The 21,413-nt window shown below is 33.4% G+C and overlaps 1 protein-coding gene across 1 annotated transcript; it reads left to right on the top strand.

Moving 5' to 3' along the window:
* The first annotated feature begins 532 nt into the window (after positions 1 to 532).
* LOC126777088 (phospholipase A1-like) lies at positions 533 to 20,876 on the top strand. Its single transcript, XM_050499971.1, has 5 exons — positions 533 to 828; positions 9,740 to 9,864; positions 10,542 to 10,694; positions 11,895 to 12,048; positions 19,493 to 20,876. The coding sequence occupies exons 2-5, from the start codon at positions 9,744 to 9,746 to the stop codon at positions 20,163 to 20,165; spliced, it is 1,101 nt and encodes a 366-aa protein (XP_050355928.1). The 5' UTR covers positions 533 to 828; positions 9,740 to 9,743; the 3' UTR covers positions 20,166 to 20,876.
* Positions 20,877 to 21,413: the final 537 nt, after the last annotated feature.

Genomic DNA, 21,413 nt, shown 5'->3' with positions numbered 1-21,413 from the left:
TATCAAACCCGCGACCTTTTCTGAATACAGATGCATTTGTGAATGTACATACATACATACATACATATTATAAATGATATTTATCTTTATTATAACGTAGATCTTTAAAATTGTTTACATTTTAATACTATGCTTTAAATTAAATTAAATTAAAATCAAATTTTAATTTAATTAAAAATCATTGTAAGACGTCATTAGCGATCAACTAAAACGTTACATATAAGACCGTTGCAAATTTGAGAGCGTTAAATTTTAATAAGAAAATTAAGTATTTCTTGTAAGACTTTTTGTATTAATTTTTAAATAAATAAAAAGGTTTCATACGATATTTTTTCGAATAGGTTCAATATATAATGCGGATAACATATGATGTTCTGCTGATAAATAATTAGCAAAAAAAAAATGCAGTATTATGCCAATGCAGTATTATCTTTATATTAGAAATAAATACGATATGTATAAAAAACAAGTCAGATAAATTAGCTGGCGACCTCTAACAAGCCGTAACGTACCCTTGTCCTTAAACTTGCATTGCAGTAGACCACTGACGTTTCCCGCGCGCGTTACTCTGTCCCAACACGTTCTAAATTCAAAATTGTGAAAGATTAAATAATATACAAAATAGCAACGACGTTGATAAAAAAGTTTTTATATTTTTAAGATTTTATTTTATTTTTTAGTGATTAAAGTTTGATTTGGAATATTATTATATGTGCGGTAGTTAACAAAATGTGACTGTGTGATAAATATATAACATAAAATGAACTAAATAAGTAATTAAAAAAAAAAACAAGGAATATTTATTTTTGATTTACTATTTCTAGTAATGTAAGTATTTTTAGCATTATTTATTTATTATCTTTTTGAAATCTTTTTTATATAAGGGTCAATGTTGTGTTTGAAGAGATTATTATTTTCTCATATTTTTAATAGCTGGTAAACATTAAAAAAAAACTTTATTCTGGTAACATAAAAAATACTTACAATGAAGTTTATGAGTACATCAAGGACTCTTTTATGATAAAAAATAAATGAAATTACAAAAAAAGCTGTATCAAGAAATGAAATGAAATGTATTGGCAGATAAAGCGTCAGTTCATTATATTGTCAGGCAATCCGAATAAAGTTTATTTAAAAAAAACCTGTAAATCTGGTTATCCGCTTCTCCTACCCCACTACTTTAACAAATTGATTAATTTATGTTTATCAAAAAATAGAAGAAAAGCAAATATGAAAAGCATATATTTACTCTAATTTATTAACTATCTAGATATTGTTAATAAATTATAAATTGCAAGAATTATTGTTTTAAATTTAATTTTAAGTATTTCTTTTCTTTCATTATTATTTTAGATGCTTACTGTCATTATTGCATGTTTGGTTACCTTAAGTATGGCAACTTTAATCCTTATACCCCATAATTTGTAATTATTAATGTATGCCATGTTGGTAGACCTAAATAAACAAAAAAAAAGAGTTAATACATATAAAACAACATACATAAACATTAAATTAATAAACGATCATGTGATTATTTTAAATTAAAGGTATATTTATGTAATTAACTGCATAGGTTCTATTAATATTTAATAGTAATATAATATTGTTCTATCAACGTAGTTCGTAAAGAAGGTTGCTCCTGCACCGACACGACCGAAAAATTATTTTCAGTCGTGTCGGATTGCCATCCCATCGCATTATGAGAGTGAGGGAATAGAGAGTACATCTGTGATTGCGTACACACTTGTGAACTATAAAATATACTGCACGGTTGACTAATCTCTTTTTAGATTGGCTGCCGTAGCCGAAGTTGGTCAGGAGGACATCATCATCATTATCATTATCAATATTGTTGTTCAACATTCTCAGAGTCCCTTGGTCATTTATTAAACAAAGTGGCCCATTTGTCATTGAATTGATCCATTGGGAGTTGTTATAATACTTTTAGTATCAGTAGCAGCCTGTAAATGTCCCCACTGCTGGGCTAAGGTCTCCTGTCCCTTTTTGAGGAGAAGGTTTTGGAGATTATTCCACCACGCTGCTCCAATGCATGTTGGTGGAATATACATGTAGCAGAATTTCAGTGAAATTAGACAGATGCAGGTTTCCTCACGATGTTTTCCTTCACCGTCAAGTGTGAGATGAATTATAATCACAAATTAAGCACATAAAATTTCAGAGGTTGCCCGGATTTGAACCCACAATCTTCGGTTAAGATTCACGTGCTCTTACCACTAGGCCATCTCAGCTTACATTTAAATATATACCGTATACGTTAGTGGCCCGACGCTAGTACAAAGTTGCTAAATTTTCTGTCGAAGAATCTCAGTAGTAGCCCAAAGTCTGGAAGTTGGAAGTGTGTACACTTCCGTGTTTCGAAAAGCATGTAAAGTCGTTCTGTGCCTGAACTCTTTCCGGTCGTGTCGGATTGCCGTTCCATCGGAATATGAGAGTGAGGGAATAGAAATTGCATCTATGTTTCCCTACACTTGTGCACTATAATATATCCTGTGCAGTTATCTTTGCCTCATTTATCATGAGATCGGTGCCTTAGCTGAAATTGGTCAATAGGATATCGTTAAACCGTATATTAAACCCCAAAACAGAACACCTTTCTATTTTGTATGTTTTGTATGTATATTGAGACAGATTAAATTAATTGATACAGATAATCAATTAAGCAAGCTATTAGTTTCTATAATAAAATACCGCAGATATAACTTAATCAATATACGTAATATACGAGACTGGGTGTAATTATATTATAAAATCTATGTAAGTATTTATTTACAAAAGATTAGTAGTATATGTATCCGTTGTCTGGTTTCCATGGTACAAGCTCTGCTTAATTTGGGATCACATGGCCGTGTGTGAATAATGTCCCAGGATATTATTTATTTACTTAAAAATAACCCACTGGCTAAGGCTTCCTAACCTTTTTGTTCAGAAGGCTTGGAGCTAACTGCACCCCGATGCTCCAATGGTGTTACCCTTCACAGCTGAGCACGATTTATAATCAAAAAGTACATGGAAATATAGTTGTGTTTGTAAAGGGTTTGATATCGGAATCATCGATTAAGTTTCACGACTTTTAACCAATGGACCATCACTATATATCCATTTTATTTAATTGGTGGAAAAAAGTAACTACCTATTCTCAAATCCGTTCTTCTACCGTAATCTCAATCGAACCAGTAGTACTTTTACATTTCATATTACCTTGTTAATTTATCATTTACTGGTGGTAGGGCTTTGTGCAAGCTCGTCTGGGTAGGTACCACCCACTCATCAGATATTCTACCGCAAAACAGCAATACTTGATATTGTTGTGTTCCGGTTTGAAGGGTGAGTGAGCCAGTGTAATTACAGGCACAAGGGACATAAAATCTTACTTCCCAAGGTTGGTGGCGCATTGGCTATAAGCGATGGTTGACATTTCTTACAATGCCAATGTCTAAGGGCGTTTGGTGACCACTTACCATCAGGTGGCCCATATGCTCGTCCACCTTCCTATTCTATAAATAAAAAAAAAAGTACACGATTTTTTTTGATTACCTGTCTCTTAATTTGATGATTATCTTTAAAACTACTGACCAGATTTATTGAAACTAAAAACTAAAATTATATTATATTTAAGCTCAATGTTATATATTTATATTCATATAACATATATCTGTCTATATAAATATTTTATATAAAACTAAATGACCGTCACACGTTCACACATAGCTGATTTGTTGGTTTATTAGATCAATTAACACATAAGACGTAGGTTTAAATACGCAAATATACTCATACTAGTTTCCGCCCGCGGCAACGCCTGCGTTTAATATTTACCTTATGTCCTTTCCCTGACAACGTGTATGCAAAATTTTATAATGATCGGTTGAATAAAGGCGAGAAAGTATAATAAACAAACTAACATTTGCATTCATAATATATTCTTGTTTGTGTAGTGGCTTTTAAGGCTTTGGATACCGAGGCTATGAGTACAAATATCAGGTTGGGCTTGTAAAAATAAAATTATATTACAGATATCGCATAAAAAAAATCTTAATTACAACATTGCATTCGAAAAGCCACGTCTCAGTCAAAAATCATTATCTATTTATGTATATTAGCGAAATACGAATTGTATTTCGCTAATATCACGAGATCTCTTAAAATATTCGCCTGATTGTCCTTAAATTTGTCACAGTTACTCCTTCCACCATTGACGGATTTCACCATGAACGGATTTTACACAAACCCTATCCAAAATACATTTTTCCTCGTATCTACCCGTGCGAAGCCGGAACGATTATCTAGTTTAATATATTAGCGTTACATTTATTTATTGATTGTCATAAATCTACCATCGGTTCGGAAATAAACACCTCAAACCTGAGAGAACCAGCGAAAGAAAAAAACGCTGGTTTTTTTTTAATTACTCATATTTTACAATTTATTGTATATTAGTACGATAATCGCAGAACCCAAGTTATTTTAAAACAAAGTCACCGAGTTGCTCTTCAAACCGAAATACAGTTGTTGTTTAGTGGTGTTACAAGTTAGGGAGTGGTTTTCATACATACCTGCTCATGTGACAACCGAACTTGGATTATACACATTATTTACGTGATGCTATCAATAGATGATTACCAAAGTTTGGATAATACCGAAAGACAAACACACGGACAGTGTGTGAGAGAGTTAGGACTTTTCTATTCGCATTCATAACATTACTATTAAATTGTCAGTTGTATATAATATAATAGTATATGCTAGTTTGGGAGGGGGGAATTAGGTAGGCTTTTTATACCCCAGAAAACGGGTATGCAAAATTTCATAATGATCACATGAATAGTTATGACGTGAAAACGTAAAAAATAAACAAACTCACTTTCGTATTTATAACATAAGTAAGGCTGTATGAGTACACATATATATGAGTTGACACACACTTCTTCTTTCTTGAGCACTAAAACCTGGTCCTGCGCCTCAACTCATTCTGGTTGCGTTGGTTTTGCTGCCCTGGTGCTCAGGTGCAAGAAGTTTAGGTGGCTATATGTCTTTTCAGATTCACTGGACTGTAGACAATGCCAGCTTTTGAGCTGTTACTGAAGTTTTTTTGAGAACTAAACCTAATAACTTTTTAATGGCCAGTCCTTGGTTATGAACCCAGGACCTCGAGATTTGCGATGTTATATTTATTCACTAGAACAACAGAGTAGTCAGCACAGACATATACGCCGTCTATAAGAAATATATTCTGTAAGAACAAACTCTAAAGTCACCGCAAAAAACGGTCATGAAATGTCAGAAAGCGATATGCGACATTCACGATAATAATTATAACATTTCAAGCATACACGCATCAAAATTACATATCAGCCTGAGTATTTTTGTTTGTTTTTGTTTTAATATTATAGTGTTCGGGTTGGTATGGTGAGTGAGTCAGTAAAACTTGAGGTACAAGGGTTATAACGCCTTACTTTCCAAGGTTGTGGTGCATTTGCGATAAAAGGGATGGATATAATATTTCTTAGAATACTTATGGCATGTCTATGGGCGGTGGTGACCACTTATCATAAAAAGCCTCATTTGCCCGTCCGCCTACTTATTTCATTAAAAAAAACGGTAAATTGATAGAATTATTTCTTCAACGTAATCATAGACAATGCTTTCTAATAATCTGATTAATGATATATATCGAAACTGTCATTATTACGTTCGCTTTTACACCCGACTTGCCTCGAGGAACTTCCTTGATCGAATTAAAGTGCAACGTTTTACATGTAATGTTTAATGTAATATTATTGACGCGTAAAGTTTCTTTTCGAATCACACGTTCTGAGTGGCACGCGATTTAATATGTTATTATTAGTTTATTATTAAAGTTTGTAGGTCAAACTTGAGTGCAACGTTAAAATACGTAATATTTCAATGAAATGCTCTTGACACAATTAATGTATTATGTAGGTAATATAATGATTGATGAAGTGACTATTGAGATTCTTACCGGTTCTTTTTTAATCTAATATAAAATGACGATTTATAAGGATATTCAACTAAAGTATGTTTGGATGTAAATATATTGATTTGAGTGGAAGGTTTTACTGGTGGTAGGGCTTTGTGCAAGCTCGTCTGGGTAGGTACCACCCACTCATCAGATATTCTACCGCAAAACAGCAGTATTTGATATTGCCGTGTTCCGGTTTGTAGGATGAGTGAGCCAGTGTAATTACAGGCACAAGGGACATAAAATCTTAGTTCCCAAGGTTGGTGCCGCATTGGCTATGTAAGCGATGGTTGACATTTCTTACAATGCCAATGTCTAAGGGCGTTGGTGACCACTTACCATCAGGTGACCCATATGCTCGTCCGCCTTCGTTCTATAAAAAAACGATTAAGGTGTAATTAAGGTTTAGTGAAAATTGGTTGAAATATGATGATGATTGTTGAAGATTTTAATAAAAATCATGCAAGCTGATGCACATTAGAAAACCTCCCCCAGTAAGGAAAATATATATTATATATTACATAGTTATAGTATATATATATATATATATGTATATGTTGCAGAAGCCGAGGTACTTTGTATAATTTGTTCGTCCGACATGGTCAGTGTGCACGTGCGGCACGGTCGATTGTTCTCAGTACAATGATTTCGAACCCCGCTCTACTGACTCACGATAACTCATGTAAAAGCGTATTATGTCACTGTCAGTGATACTATTAGTCTTACACGAGTCAAAACGAACTCTATATTTCTTCGTCTTCTTCCTGCCCTTATTCCACTATGTAGGGTCGGCACAACATGTATTTTCCTTTCACTTCTCTCTGTCTCTCGTCGTCTCAGTACTTACCCCTTTCATAAACATATCCTTTCTTACGCAATCCATCCACACTTTCTTCGGCCTCCCCCGTCCCCTATATTCATCAACATTCATACTCATCACCCTTCTAGTAACTGCTTTTCATGCTTTTCATCCCTCCTCATCACATGCCCCCGCCATACCACGCTAATCTATGACTAACACTATATTTAATTACTATTATTTATTCTCTGGCCTAGTGGTAAGAACGCGTGAATCTTAACCGATGATTGTGGGTTCAAACCCGGGCAAACACCACTGAGTTTTCATGTGCTTTATTTATGATTATAATTCATCTTGTGCTTTACGGTGAAGGAAAACATCGTGAGGAAACCTGCATGTGTCTAATTTCACTGAAATTCGGCCACATGTGTATTCCACCAACATTGGAGCAGCGTGGTGGAATAATCTCCAAAACCTTCTCCTCAAAAAGGGACAGGAGGCCTTACTCCAGCATTGGGACATTTACAGGCTGCTACTGATATTAAAGGTATTATAATAACTCCCAATGGGATCAATTCAATGACCACTTTGTTTCATGAATGACCAAGGGACTCTGAGAATGTTGAACAACAATATTGATGATGATAATGATGATGATGATGTCCTCCTGACTAATTTCACAGAAATTCTGTCACATGTGTATTCCACCAACCCACATTGGAGCAGCGTGGTGGAATAAGCTCCATACCTTCTCCTCAAAAAAGGAGAGGAGGCCTAAGCCCAGCTGTGGGACATTCACAGGCTATTACTACTACTATTTATTCTCTAACATATATATGATATTTGTACTCCCTCATTAAGGGAGAGGGCGTATTCACTTATAATTGAAGAATTTCCAAAAAGCAACCAAATAAAAAATGAAATATATAACACGAACAAACATAACTGTTCCGAATGAAGTTTTATGAACACTAACCGCAGTTTAAAAATTATACTTTTTTTTTAATCTTTTGTAATTTATGAAAATTAACCAATTATTCATTGCTACGACGATTATATTGTATTTTAGTTGCGGTCTTCGCAGGCAGTGCATTATTTATTGGACGAGTTTTTATATAAAGTACGACTTCGATCGAGTACCATTACAACAAAAATTGTCGTTATTTAATTCCATTTTTAAATGACTTTAAAAGTGGAGGAGGTTCTCAATTCGGTTATTTTTTATGTTTGTTACCTGAGAATTCTGGTGTTTATGAAACAATTTGGATTTTTTGTTTGGGAGGCTATCATTTCCCTTTGTTCCAATTAAATTTGAAGAAAAAATAGCACCGCTATGGGTGAAAAAATAGGGGACGAAATTTCGTTTTTTTTTAATGAGTTTCATTTGAAGTTGGTTTTGTTTTTTAAGCAGATAAGCTTGTTTAAGCACATAAATAAAAAATAAAAAATTTCAGCTAACTAAAAAAAATATACTAAGATAAACTAAGATAAAAATATTTTTATTATAATAGACTTTTACTAGTTCCGTACCGGTACGGAATTTGGTTTCTACCGAGAGGAACCGGCAAGAAACTCAGTACTCTTTTTTTCAATACAAATTTGCATAAATTACATACATTTAGTTCCTGTACGAAATTCAGCAATCATTCAATCCAAGCACTTCTGTCAGACATATATATCTGGCATATATATACTGTATGTATATATATATATATATATATATATATACCAGATAGTCGCTATAGTGCTGTCGCTAATTTTCCTGTAGACACTTTCGGAACCTAAAAATCTCATATAAGGGTTTCGTTTTCTATTGTAGTTTAGGTAGCGTTCGCTTTAATGACACCCGAATTGTCATTTTTTTATATCCTAAAACATGCAAACATTACCATTATATATAGCCCGTTCTGAAACTATAAACTAAAATCAAAGTTCAATATAATTCGGTTTAATATTATATGACAAAACAATCACATAAAACGTACCTTTTTATTTACCTATATATTTATATATAAATTTTCTCTGGTGACTTCGGTTATGGCTTCAAGGTACCCGTGAGAACGTAGATGCAAAATTTCATAATGATCGGTTTTTTAGATGTTCAAGCGTAACAAACAAACGAACATCACTTCCGCATTTATGATATAAGAAAGGATGTATGTTATCGGTGTAATAAGTCGTAGAAACGATTTTTATATTTAAAAAGCAATTTTAATAGACAACATCTGTAGTTCACTTATTTGTCACACCTTATAATAATTATTAAATTAATAACTTCAATTATTCATTTAAAGCGTTTTCTTGTGAATAAACGCGATTGTACTTAATACAACATTAGTATACTAATATGATTATCTTAATAAAACTTAATAAATGTTTGTCTGTCTGTAACGCTTTCATGATTAAACAATTGAAGCGATTTTTATGAGATTTGGTATGGAATCCCAAAGATATAGGCTGTTATAACTAAAACTTACTCCCAAAACGAGAAGTATTTATTTATAAATATAATGGTATGAACAAACACTGATTTATCTCTTTTTATCATTATTGAAGTGATATTCTAAAGAAGAAGATACAGCATTGTTTAACGAACCCGCTAAACAAAGTTTATAAGTAAGGTCGTAAGTGATTAAAATCTGGATGGTTTCATTATTAAATTATTGCGTTTATATTCCAAGAAATTCTCAATATCAGCCCTAAGTACCAGTTTCCGGTTTTAACACTCCTGTATCTCGAAAGTTCTCCGTTAGAAATGACCGCTGTGAACGAAGTCAGTTAGGAGACCATAATGATTATACCGTCATCATATGTTCTTTACTACAGGGACAAAATCTCCGGGCAGACCTACTGCCAGGTCTATTGGTCTATCAAAAAAAAAACTGATATGATATAATATAATATATAATATAATTTCTACTGTCCTTTTCCTTTTATAGAAAAATGCAGAGAATGACGGAGACGACATGCGTTCTGGCATTTTTAATAGCATGGGGACTATCGAGTGTCAGCGGTTTTGAACCACGGCCAGACATTGGTTATCCAGTGGGATTGATACCAGAATGTGAGTACTATTACAATTCGATACGACGGCCATTTGAAATGAAAAACTTAATTCTATTATTTTATAATGCCTATAATAGTAAAATATGGGATAAAAAAACCCGCTAAGTTTCTATCGTCGGTTCCTATCTGGTCAGAGGTGTTATTTCGGAATCGCTGGTAGATTTGTGACAATCAACAAGCTTATATCTTATATATTAGCAAGTGTTACTCTTATATATTGAACAAATATTTATGGCTTTGACTTTGATAAATAGCTCTCTTAACAATAAAACCTTTTGTCCAATCCAATATTTGACTGTATGTTTTGATTTGAGTTGTGAAGCGTAACCTAAAAAATATTGCGATGTTTATTTTCCTTATAAAATATTATACTAAAATTTTTAGTGAGCAATAAAAAAAATAAAGGAATATATATTGCCGTGTTGGTCTAGGGACTCCATAGTCCCTAGACCAACACGGCATTCCTGGTATAAAACCCCGGGTCAAACCAATAAAAAAAAAAGAAATTGAATTGAAATCAGTCATTAGGACATCATAATCACGTATTATGGTATTTTAAATTATAAATAACCAACCATTTACTCATAGAATAATATTTTCTATCGAACTTTATCACCTAATTCCAACATTTCATCAAATACCATCATTATAGAAATTTCAATATAAATATTTCAGGTCCAGGTGTGACGAAAAACGCAACCATCACCCCAGTGATGATGAAGATGTTACAGATAATTGTCCACAGGATGTCTGATACTGGTCAAATCCTCAGAAAAGATTTTCCTATTCTATCAGCACATAGAAGTATACCCAAGGAAAAGAATATAGGTGAGTAGTAGGGCTTAGGTCCGTCTGGGTAGGTACCACCCACTCATCACGTGTTTTACTCCCTAACAACAATACTAATTATTATTGTTTTGATGAGCCAGTGTAATTACAGGGACATAACATCTTAGTTCCCAAGGTCGATGGCGCATTGGCGATGTAAGGAACAGTTAATATTTCTTACAGCGTCATTGTCTATGGGCAATGGTGACCACTTCCCATTGGGTAACTCAATTGCCAATCTACCTATCGTTTTTTTAAAAAATTATAATATTATCAAAACATCTTCTAAATCTCCAGCTTTTAACCCTCCAGGGTTCCATTTCATCAGCTATACAAATAAAATAAAAAAAACAATTTTCTCCAGTGATACGAATTTTATTTTAATTAAGCATTCCATAAAAAAAGTCTGCTAATATGTATTTTAACAAGATAAATAAACTTTAGTAATTTGTGGTAAATTATTATTTGCTAATATAAAAAATATATAATTTTATCTTTGAAGTACGAATTCAATAAATTGCTTTAATAATTTATGAAATTTAGACTTGTGGATATATGTCTGACACGGTAGTCAAAGTCAGATTAACACTTTAATAGATTAGAACACTAGTTGGTTGGTTATTGCGTCATCACCATCGACCAATAATAATCGAGACTTAAATCAAATTAGTTAATTACAATTTGATCAACGTTTCAGAAGAATAAGAATATCTCACGTGAATCATAATGGACTTACTTGATGGCTGGTTCAGGCCCAGGCAAGGACCTCTGAATTTTTATGTTTAATCTGTGTTTATAATTCATCTCACGTGGCGGTAAAAAAAAAGATCTTCAGATAAGCTGCGTGTGACGTTCATAGGTCTTTAACTTACTGTATATTTAGTAAAACATTAAAGCTTTAAATATATAAAAATAAAATTTAAAAATAACCTCTGTACAAATCGTGGCGGTGTGAAATGATGGCAAGAATGCTAGCATATTAAAATCTGCATTTTTAACGTACATAATGTTTATTTGAATTTATTTATTAAAATAAAAAATATCTGGTATCTTGCTAATAGCCATATTAACTTAAATATATACAAATAAAATTAAAAATAGCAATCGTACAAAATATAGAGGATATATACATATGTATATAGAACATTATTTTCCAGTAATTTGTCGTTCGTTTCGTTATAATTGGTTTTCTTTTTACAGATTTCAAGAACAAGAAGACAGTTCTATACGCCGTGGGCTTTCTTGATAGTTCGGTGTTTCCTCATACACAAGCAGTTGGTACTGCTTATTCCAAACGTGGCTACAATGTATTGATTACCGAGACGTTCCCATTTCTTACTTATATATATCCAAAGTAAGTATTTTAATACTGTTTTCTTTATAATTAACTACCCGGTGTCCGTGTCATCGTCCGCGTGTATGACCGCGGATGAGGCAAAGCTCGCGTGTTCTGTTACTCTATTATAATCTCTCACACTAATTTTTTGATAAATTGTCAATGTACAGAACCATGATTTCTACTGCTGTATTATATATGTACAAGACAAATTTTATTTAAGTTATTATTTTTAAATGACGAAAACTTTTTTCACTGTTATCCGACTTCAATGAATTTCAAGCTGAGGTTAATCTGCCTGTAGAAACCTGGGACATTATTCACACACGGCCATCTGATCCCAAACTAAGCAGAGCTTGTACTATGGAAACCAGACAACTGATATACTACATAAACTACTTTTCTTTTGTAAATACATACTTATATAGATAATTATACCCACACTCAAGACAAACAGACATGTTCATTCACACAAATATCTGTCCTGGGTGGGAATTGAAACCACAACCTTCGGCGCGAAAGGCAAGTCTACCAACCACGCCAACCGGTCCGCCACCGAAAATATGTTTCGAAAATTAGCGAGTACATACAGACAAAAAAAAGGCAGACAAAAATAAAAAAATAGCATAATACTGGTTTTCACTCACGGCTTCGTATGTTAGGGGGCAGATATTAAGTAAAAACGGAGCCTATATCCTTTCTTAGTTCAAGCTTGCTTCATATCAAATTTTATCAAAATGGTTTTAGTAGCTTACATGAAATTGTTAGAAAGTAAGACATTTATATTAGTGTGATGTCCTCCTGGCCGATTTAGCCTCGGCGGTCTCTAGAGAGATTAGCTAACTGCGCATGAAATATTATAGTGCATGAATGTGTGCGCAAATACAGGTGCACTTTCTATTCCCTCACTCATAATTCGATGGGACGGCAACCCGACACGACCAAAAAGAGTTCAGTTGCAGGACTAACGGGCTTAAGTGCTTTTCGAGGTACCTCTAGTACCCACTTCCAACTATCAATCTCCGGGTTGGTACTGAGAATCTTCAACAGAAAACCTCAATAACTTTTTATTGGCTGGACCTGGGATTTGCGGCCACATATCTAGCCATTAGACCAACGAGGCAGATATTAAGCATATATAGTGTTTGAAAGGGAACGTATGTCTCGATTTTAAATAATATTAATCAACAATCGAACCGCATACAATGGTATCGATTTATAAAACAATGCTTGCATGAAGAATGAGAACAGCGGTCATGAATATTTTCTTGATGTATCCATCTGTGTTCGCTTTTTTCATATTTATGGTTTTATTTGGCTCTTAACTTCGTATGGCGGTTATTTATTCTATTTGTTATATTTTTTTCTATATGTTATATTTCTTGTTCATGCAGTTTGATTTTCTAAGTTATATGTAGAAGTTAATTCGGATAGCAATAAAAATAATAATATCCTGGGACATTATTCACACACGGCCATCTGGTCCCAAATTAAGTAGAGTTTGTACTATGGAAACCAGACAACTGATATACTACATATACTACTTTTCTTTTGTAAATACATACTTATATAGACAATTACACCAAGACTCAGGACCAACAGATATGTTCATGCACACAAATGTCTGTCCTGGGTGGGAATCGAACCAACAACCTTCGGCGTGAAAGGCAATCTACAAACCACGCCAACCGGCTCGGCAATGTTTAGCATTAGATTAAAAAGTCGAATCAAAAATGAGCACGTATTTATTAAATTTTTAAATCTTACACAAATAAGGGTGCTTGTCTGGGTTTGTCGCAATGTTTAGCTAAGATTCATGTGTTCTATTGGGTCACCACGGCTGACATTCGTATGTATGAAGGGCATTTAATCCCTAGCGTTCTTGTCTATGATATATAACTACGTGTAGTGACTACAGATAACGCAATGTTATTTTTACTGCATCATCATTATAATTGGTTACACTTTACAATCATGGGCATTATAGATTAGTTGAGCCAATGGCTTCGCTCGAGTGAAATTTAAATTGTCTAAGGGGAGGACGTGTTTTAAGTGTTAGGTTTTTTTATTGAATAGATAGGCGGACGAGTTTATGGGCCACCTGATAGTAAGTGCTTGCGATAATCGCCCGCCAAGTGTGCGGGCGATAACCTCAACCGTGACGTCGTTAATCGAACAGCAGCTTTAGCCAAGTTGATATTCTACAATCGCAATCACTAATAGAAAACTAATCAAATGTATGGGCATGACATCATCTCATCGTTAGGTCACGTGGTCAAAACAAACGAATAGAAAAGTCGTAGACAAGTTGACAATCATTCAAAGTGATAGAATGGAATGTAGTAGTTTCTACAATGATAATCGCTAACTCCATATAAATGGTAGCCAAATTACAGTTTTGACAAACGCTGACGAAACGATGTCAAAGTTTTGAGTGCGCTCATAATGAAGAAGTGTGGCTTAGGCGCTGTAAATGTACTTAGTTATTAAATTATTAATAAAACAGCTTTATTATTATAGGCCTCGTTATATCGCTGTGATTAGAAAAAGTTAAAACTATTTCAGAGAAACAAAGGGTCTATTGATTAAGTAAAGAAACAAACACAATTATTGATTTATTTGTTTCGTAAGTAGTAATATTAGTTCATGTCGCGTATCACGTCATTGTTTATGTTTCAAACTTTCAAGTGCCAGAGTATGATAGATTTATGAATAACAAAGAAAGATATTTATGAAATAACTAATAATTTACGGATATTTGTATGAATTCCAATAAAGCTGCAAATTGTTCTGGGCTTGCTCGAGATTTATATTCCTTTCTATAAAAGTTATCACATCATTTAAGGTATCCTTAAAATTACATTCCCCTCTGTGATATTATTATAAATCAAGAACTATTTATTAACAACGTGTACCCACCCTATTTCATTTACTTGATTTTTTATCACTTAATACAAATATTCTTTCAACTTCAATTCAAACCAAAAGTTCGGCCCGCGGACAAACTACACAACTAACAACTACGACTTTGATGTTAGTTTGACGTTTGTACGAACGCTTACCATAGACTAAAGTGTAGGTTTTTTCAAAGTACATTGTAGAATGAGCGATCGACTCACTCGTGTCAAATTGGCAAAAAATACCAACTTATCGTTTTCTAAAATCGCTTACGCCGAGGCGTTAACGATTGTAGAAAGAGATTCGATATGAAACGAAAGTAACTTGGCTAAGCACGCAGAACTCCGATCTCGTGAGTTTAGAAATAAATCAGCTGTTCCTCCACCGCGGTTGCGCGGGTGAAAATTTAGCTGTGAGTTCTCAGCCTAAGTTCACGCTTGTTACATAAATACTTTAAATTTAAAACGTGAACCTGCGAAAAGCAGCTTCTTATATATAATATTATATACTAAGACCTTTTCTAAAACGCGATGAATCTTCTGTCATAAGTTTTATAAATTTTGAGTATAAGTTTAATATATATTAGTTTAGTATATTTTCGAAAGAAAGAAAGTCGAGATGGCCTAGTATTTAGAACGCGTGAATCTTAACCGATGATCGTGGGTTCAAACCCGGGCAAGCACCACTGAATTTTCATGTGCTTAATTTGTGTTTATAATTCATCTCGTGCTTGACCGTGAAGGAAAACATCGTGAGGAAACCTGCATGTGTCTAATTTCATTGAAATTCTGTCACATGTGTATTCTACCAATCCGCATTGGAGCAGCGTGGTAGAATAAGCTCCAAACCTTCTTCTCAAAAGGGAGAGGAGGCCTTAGCCCAGCAGTGGGACATTAACAGGCTGTTACTGTACTGTTTATTGTATTGACAGTAGATACGTACGTACGCACTTCTACTCATCCGTGAAATGTTAACAACCGACTTATGGTGATATACTATTTTGATGCGTATATTCTTTTAATGTTATGATTATAATGGTCAATGTCGCATATCACTTTCTGACATTTCACGACCGTTTTCTGCGGTTTCAGTTTCACTTAGTATTCGGAATAGAGAGGGACTGTATCGAATGAACGAATTCAAACAAGACGATAGTTTGCTTCGTATAAAGTTGATACATGTACTTGACTTTATTTGATCTAAGAATGTATTTACTCGGTGATAGGGCCATGTTGTATGGCTTGTTATGGCACCTGGGTTGAAAACACAAGGTATATACTCGTTGTTTTCCGGTTTGAAGGTTAAGTTAGCTAATTAAAGGCACAAGGGACGTAAGATCTTGGTTTCTAGATTTGGTCGTGTATTGACGATATAAGGGATGGTTAATATAGACTGGCAAATCCCAGTCTGTCTGTCTACATATGAAAATAGCTTTTATGTCTCATTGCTGAGTTGTGGGTTCCCCACTAGAGGATAAGGAAGTGAGTTTAACTTAAGGCATACTTTGTTTCAGTACTATCATTGAGAAATAAACTATTTCTTTAACTGAACATAAGTACGTTTAATGGATTTATCGAGTGACTGACTGTATTTCGTTGTTGATCCGTCATCTCTTAGTTGTCAAGTTGTTAGATAAATAAAATCAATACTAATAAATAATAATAATAATATCTTGGGACATTATTCACACACGGCCATCTGATCCCAAAATAAGCAGAACTTGTACTATGGAAACCAGACTGATATACTACATATACTACTTTTCTTACATACAATATTATATAAATAATTACACCCAGATTCAGGACAAATATTCATGTTCATGCAAACAAATGTTAGTCCTGGGTGGAATTCGAACCCACAAACTTCGGCGTGAAAGGCAAGCATCTACCAACCACGCCAACCGGCCTTTCGAAATAAAATGAAGTCTGTCAAATAACTAAATTATAATTTATAAATACTCCTTAATCTAAGTGAGAGAGTGAACAGTTCACTCTTCATTGTAACTAAATCGGTTGAGTCTATCAAAAGTTATAAAAAACATTAGGTTCACGTACGTATCTTTGTTATACACTATTTTACGGTTATGTATACAAGAAAATAACCAATAATAATAATAATGTCCTCCAGACCGATTTCGGCCACGGCAGCCAATCTCAACAGCGATTAGGCAACTACGCAGGAGATATTATAGTGCACAGTTTGTGTGCACTCTCTATTTCCTAACTCTCATAATCCGATGGGACGGCAATCCGACACGACCAGAAAAAGTTCAGGCGCAGGACCAACGGCTTTACGTACTTTCCGAGGCACGGGAGTATACACATTCCAACTTCCAGACTCCGGGCTGCTACTAAGAATTTTCTGACAGAAAAATCCAATAACTTTTTATTGGCCCGACCTTGGAATTGAACCCAGGACCTCCGGGTCTGCGGCCTTACATCAAGCCACTAGACCAACAAGGCAGTCAAAATAACTAATAATATAATATAATAATAAGTGCCAGCCGGTAATTTCAAAATAACTCTTTTCAACTTTTTATTACCATTTGAATGTTACCAAAACTTTTTTTTATGTTAAACAGCTGCAAGATAATAATATAAATATTTTATATGCTTAATTATGGCGTATGTTCGTTAAAATGGCAGATTGTGAGGGATTTTTGACACAAACTGATTTGCACGATGATGAAGAGGATTTTGCTAGTATATAATAACGAAGTATTTCATCATAACGCGTAATAAAATTTACGTTTTAAATAATTTAAAACAAAAATGTAATAACGATTCAATCGAAGAAAAACATTATAGTAATTGTAATAAATAAAATATTTACTTACATTTATAGTAATTGTATATTCAAAACATTTATTACGCGGAATAAGGAAGTCAATTTTATGGTGTTTTCAATTCATACGGGGAATTACGTGATAAAAAGAGATCTTAAATATAATGGGTGCCTCTTCATGTGAATATTTACTCGTTTGTTTAGTGGCTAACTAATAAGACCTCCCAAGATTTTGGGTTCTTACCCCGGGTTGGGTTAATTGAATCAAGTCAAATTAATGCAGATTGTAAATAATGTAGCTTTAAAATAATAAAATATAGCTCAATTATTCTTCAATATGGAATCCATCAGCGGGCAGCTGTTTCACTCTTGTGTCAAGTTACACAATCAATCAAATAACATTGTAGCGTTGTTGAAATTAATTGCAAAAAAAACTTGTTATTTCAAAAATAAACTACGTATTTGAAATTATAGAGGTATTTTTTCAACACATATTATAATACAAACTCCTCGTTTGTCTGTCTGTCTGAACGCGATAAACTCAAAAACTACTGAATAGATTTTTATACGGCTTTCAGTAATAGATGGAGTGATTCATGAGGAACGTGTATAAATCATTAAATTTTTGTGTAAATTTGTTTTTTTTTTATATAGAATAGGAAGGCGCACGAGCATATGGGCCACCTGATTGTAAGTGATCATCAAAGCCCTTAGACATTGGCATTGTAAGAAATATCAACCATCGCTTACGTAGCCAATGCACCACCAACCTTGGGAACTAAGATTTTATGTCCCTTGTGCCTGAAGTTACACTTACTCGCTCAATAATCACGTAATTACACTGGCTCACTCACCCTTCAAACCGGAACACAACAATATCAATTACTGCTAGTTTGCGGTAGAATATCTGATGAGTGGGTGGTACCTACCCAGACGAGCTTGCACAAAGCCCTACCACCAGTAGCTTGCACAAAGCCCTACCACCAGTGGCTGACATAGGATTGTTAAAGATGTCGAAAAAAATCATGTCAAATGGGAGCTTTACTGACGTGAGCGTAAACAAATACAGTTATTTATGTATTGAGATGTGAACGTTTTATGTAGATTCTTATATAATCGAGCGAAGCCGGGACGAGTTACTTGTAATATATAAATAAATATTTCTTAATACGTATCATAATTTCGACATTTAATAAATTTAAATATTATCTTAAAAAATTTATTAAATAAGACTTAATTTATACAAGATTATGATTGATAAAAAACCAAAAAATTTCATTACCATCTACACAGATGGTGTGGATAAAAATTAATATATTTGTTATTAATTTTGTTATTTATTATATTTAATTACTGTGCATTTGCTAATTAGTTAAAAGGAGTAACCACTCAAGTTTTTTAATTTTATTTTGTATAGAATCTATAATGCAGGCAGGTACCATTGCAATGAATGTGTTTGTTATGAACAAAAACTGAGTTTGTTGCCGGTTGAGATAGAATCTACATTTTTAACCAGTGGTAATTTTTTTAATGGCGAGCTCCCATACAATTTCTTGATCACAATTCTTCGTTGCGTTGACGATTGAAACACTTTTAAAAGATATAACGACGAACGAAAGTAAGATTTAATTAAATGTTATTTTTTTTCCGATAAACATACAAAATCCTTATATAATATAGTTATTAATGCTTTTATTATAATTGATGTCGATTAAACTTAAAAACATTATTTCCTGCAATTTTATTTGTTGTTTTTAAAATATGTAATTTGTTTCAGATCAGTTCGGCTAACAAGATTCATTGGCAAGAAAGTCGGGGAATTTCTGGTGAAACTAACCGAATATGGCCTAACTGCAGAAAACCTTGAACTGGTAGGCGCAAGTCTTGGAGCTCACGTATCGTCACACGCAGCGAAATACTTCTACGCCGCAACAGGGAAGAAACTAGCAAGGATAACCGGATTAGATCCAGCTGGTCCCTGTTACAGAGCCTTACCAAAGGAAGAGAGACTAGACGCTTCTGACGCTGAAAGGGTAGACGTCGTTCACACTAACATAGATGGTTTCGGTATTGCCGAAAGACTTGGTCACATAGATTTCTATGCAAATGGTGGTGAGTTCCAACCAAGTGATATACCGTATATACCATGTCTGGTAATATGCAGTCATATTAGAGCTATCTTCTATTGGTGGCAAGCTATTGAACATCCAAAGAAGTTCATCGGTTTGGAATGTGATTCCGTCCAAAGTGCAAGATTAGGGAAGTGTAATAACAATGTTACGAATTATTTAGGAGCTGCTGCGAACTTTTCCAATCCTGGAATATATTTTCTTCCAACCCACAATGAGTTTCCATACTACAGAGGCAAAGATGGCTTGAAGAAGGATAGTGATATATTCCAAACTGTCTTACAGAAGATCAATTCGGATGATGAGTTTTACGTTAAGTAAGCTAAAATTTCATTTTAATGTTTTCCTATTTATATAAGCACGAAATTTGTGTATGTGATATTTGCAATTGGACAAACTATTTAGAATTTAAATTTGTACTTAACATGATATCATAATTTCAAAGAAATGTTACTTAGAATAAGAATTACAGAGAGTTTTTTAGTAATCAATAATTTGATTAATACCAAAATACTAAATAAAATCGTGGATGGTGGTTATACCAATGGGGGAAGATATAAAACCAAAAATTTACTATAATACTTTGGTGGTATTATGGTATATATATGTGAAAGTGGGATTTTAAGTTTTAGGTCACGTTTTATAATATTTATAATGAAAATTCTTTTTTAATCTTAAAACTAAATTAATAATAATATAGTGAGTTTTTTAGTCATGTCAACGCCATAGAGCATTATTTTTATGTAAGGCGTTGTTTTTTAACAGCCTTATTCGCAGCCTTTTCTGATTTGTGATATTAAAAAGGGTCATCGTCCTTATTGTCTGATTAGTCTAGTTGATTCATTGGCATCTGTTTTAATCTGTGATTTGACCTTATATTATAAAATAGCATTTTTTTAATTATTATAAAAAAAAATTGGAAGATGAAAAACAACAAAAATAACAGTAAAATTAGCAATTAGTAATTGACTTACAGTTAAAGAATATCATTAACTTGAAAGTTATTTTGTGCAATATATTATTAATACTGTAAAAACAAATTAAACACTACACGTTTAATAAAAAAAAAATTTGGACGAGATTTTTTTTTTGTTTTATTACCCACAAATGATGGTTTTATTTGCATATTGCTGATTTTCTTATTTATTATATAGTACACTAATAAAATTAAAATAACAAGACAAAGAACCTCTAAAAAACGTAAAATAAAAAATGTGTTTGTTGGCCATTTAAATTTATTCAAGTACCTAATAATATATTCCTAATCAATCGGACCTGTGAAGGTTAGTAAGAACCTTTTGTCAAGTAGGAAATGAACTGATGATTTTCAAGTGCCTGAACAGATAAAAATTTATAATTTATAGCTAAAGACCATATCGATCACATCTTATTTCAAACAGAAAAATTGCTGCAAAATCGGCCTTTACGCTTGAGAGCTACGATGCCACAGACTGTGACAAAAACACACAGATTATTTATAATACAAGTGAGATACGAAGTGAGTTCTTTCAAGAGATCTGGTCTTAATCTGATCTTAATCTGATGGTACGATAATGTAATACGACAGCA

The sequence above is a fragment of the Nymphalis io genome, chromosome 22 (genome assembly GCF_905147045.1).
Source record: "Nymphalis io chromosome 22, ilAglIoxx1.1, whole genome shotgun sequence".
Taxonomy (NCBI): domain Eukaryota; kingdom Metazoa; phylum Arthropoda; class Insecta; order Lepidoptera; family Nymphalidae; genus Nymphalis; species Nymphalis io.
The sequence above is the reverse complement of the archived record's forward strand: the minus strand, read 5'-3'. Positions and strand labels throughout refer to the sequence as shown.

Excerpts from the sequence above, each read along its gene's own strand:
- LOC126777088 (XM_050499971.1), top strand. The coding sequence starts at position 9,744 with ATGCAGAGAATGACGGAGACGACATGCGTTCTGGCATTTTTAATAGCA. Across the intron at positions 9,865-10,541 it reads AGTGGGATTGATACCAGAAT|GTCCAGGTGTGACGAAAAAC; the intron begins GTGAGTACTATT and ends TAAATATTTCAG. Across the intron at positions 10,695-11,894 it reads ACCCAAGGAAAAGAATATAG|ATTTCAAGAACAAGAAGACA; the intron begins GTGAGTAGTAGG and ends TTCTTTTTACAG.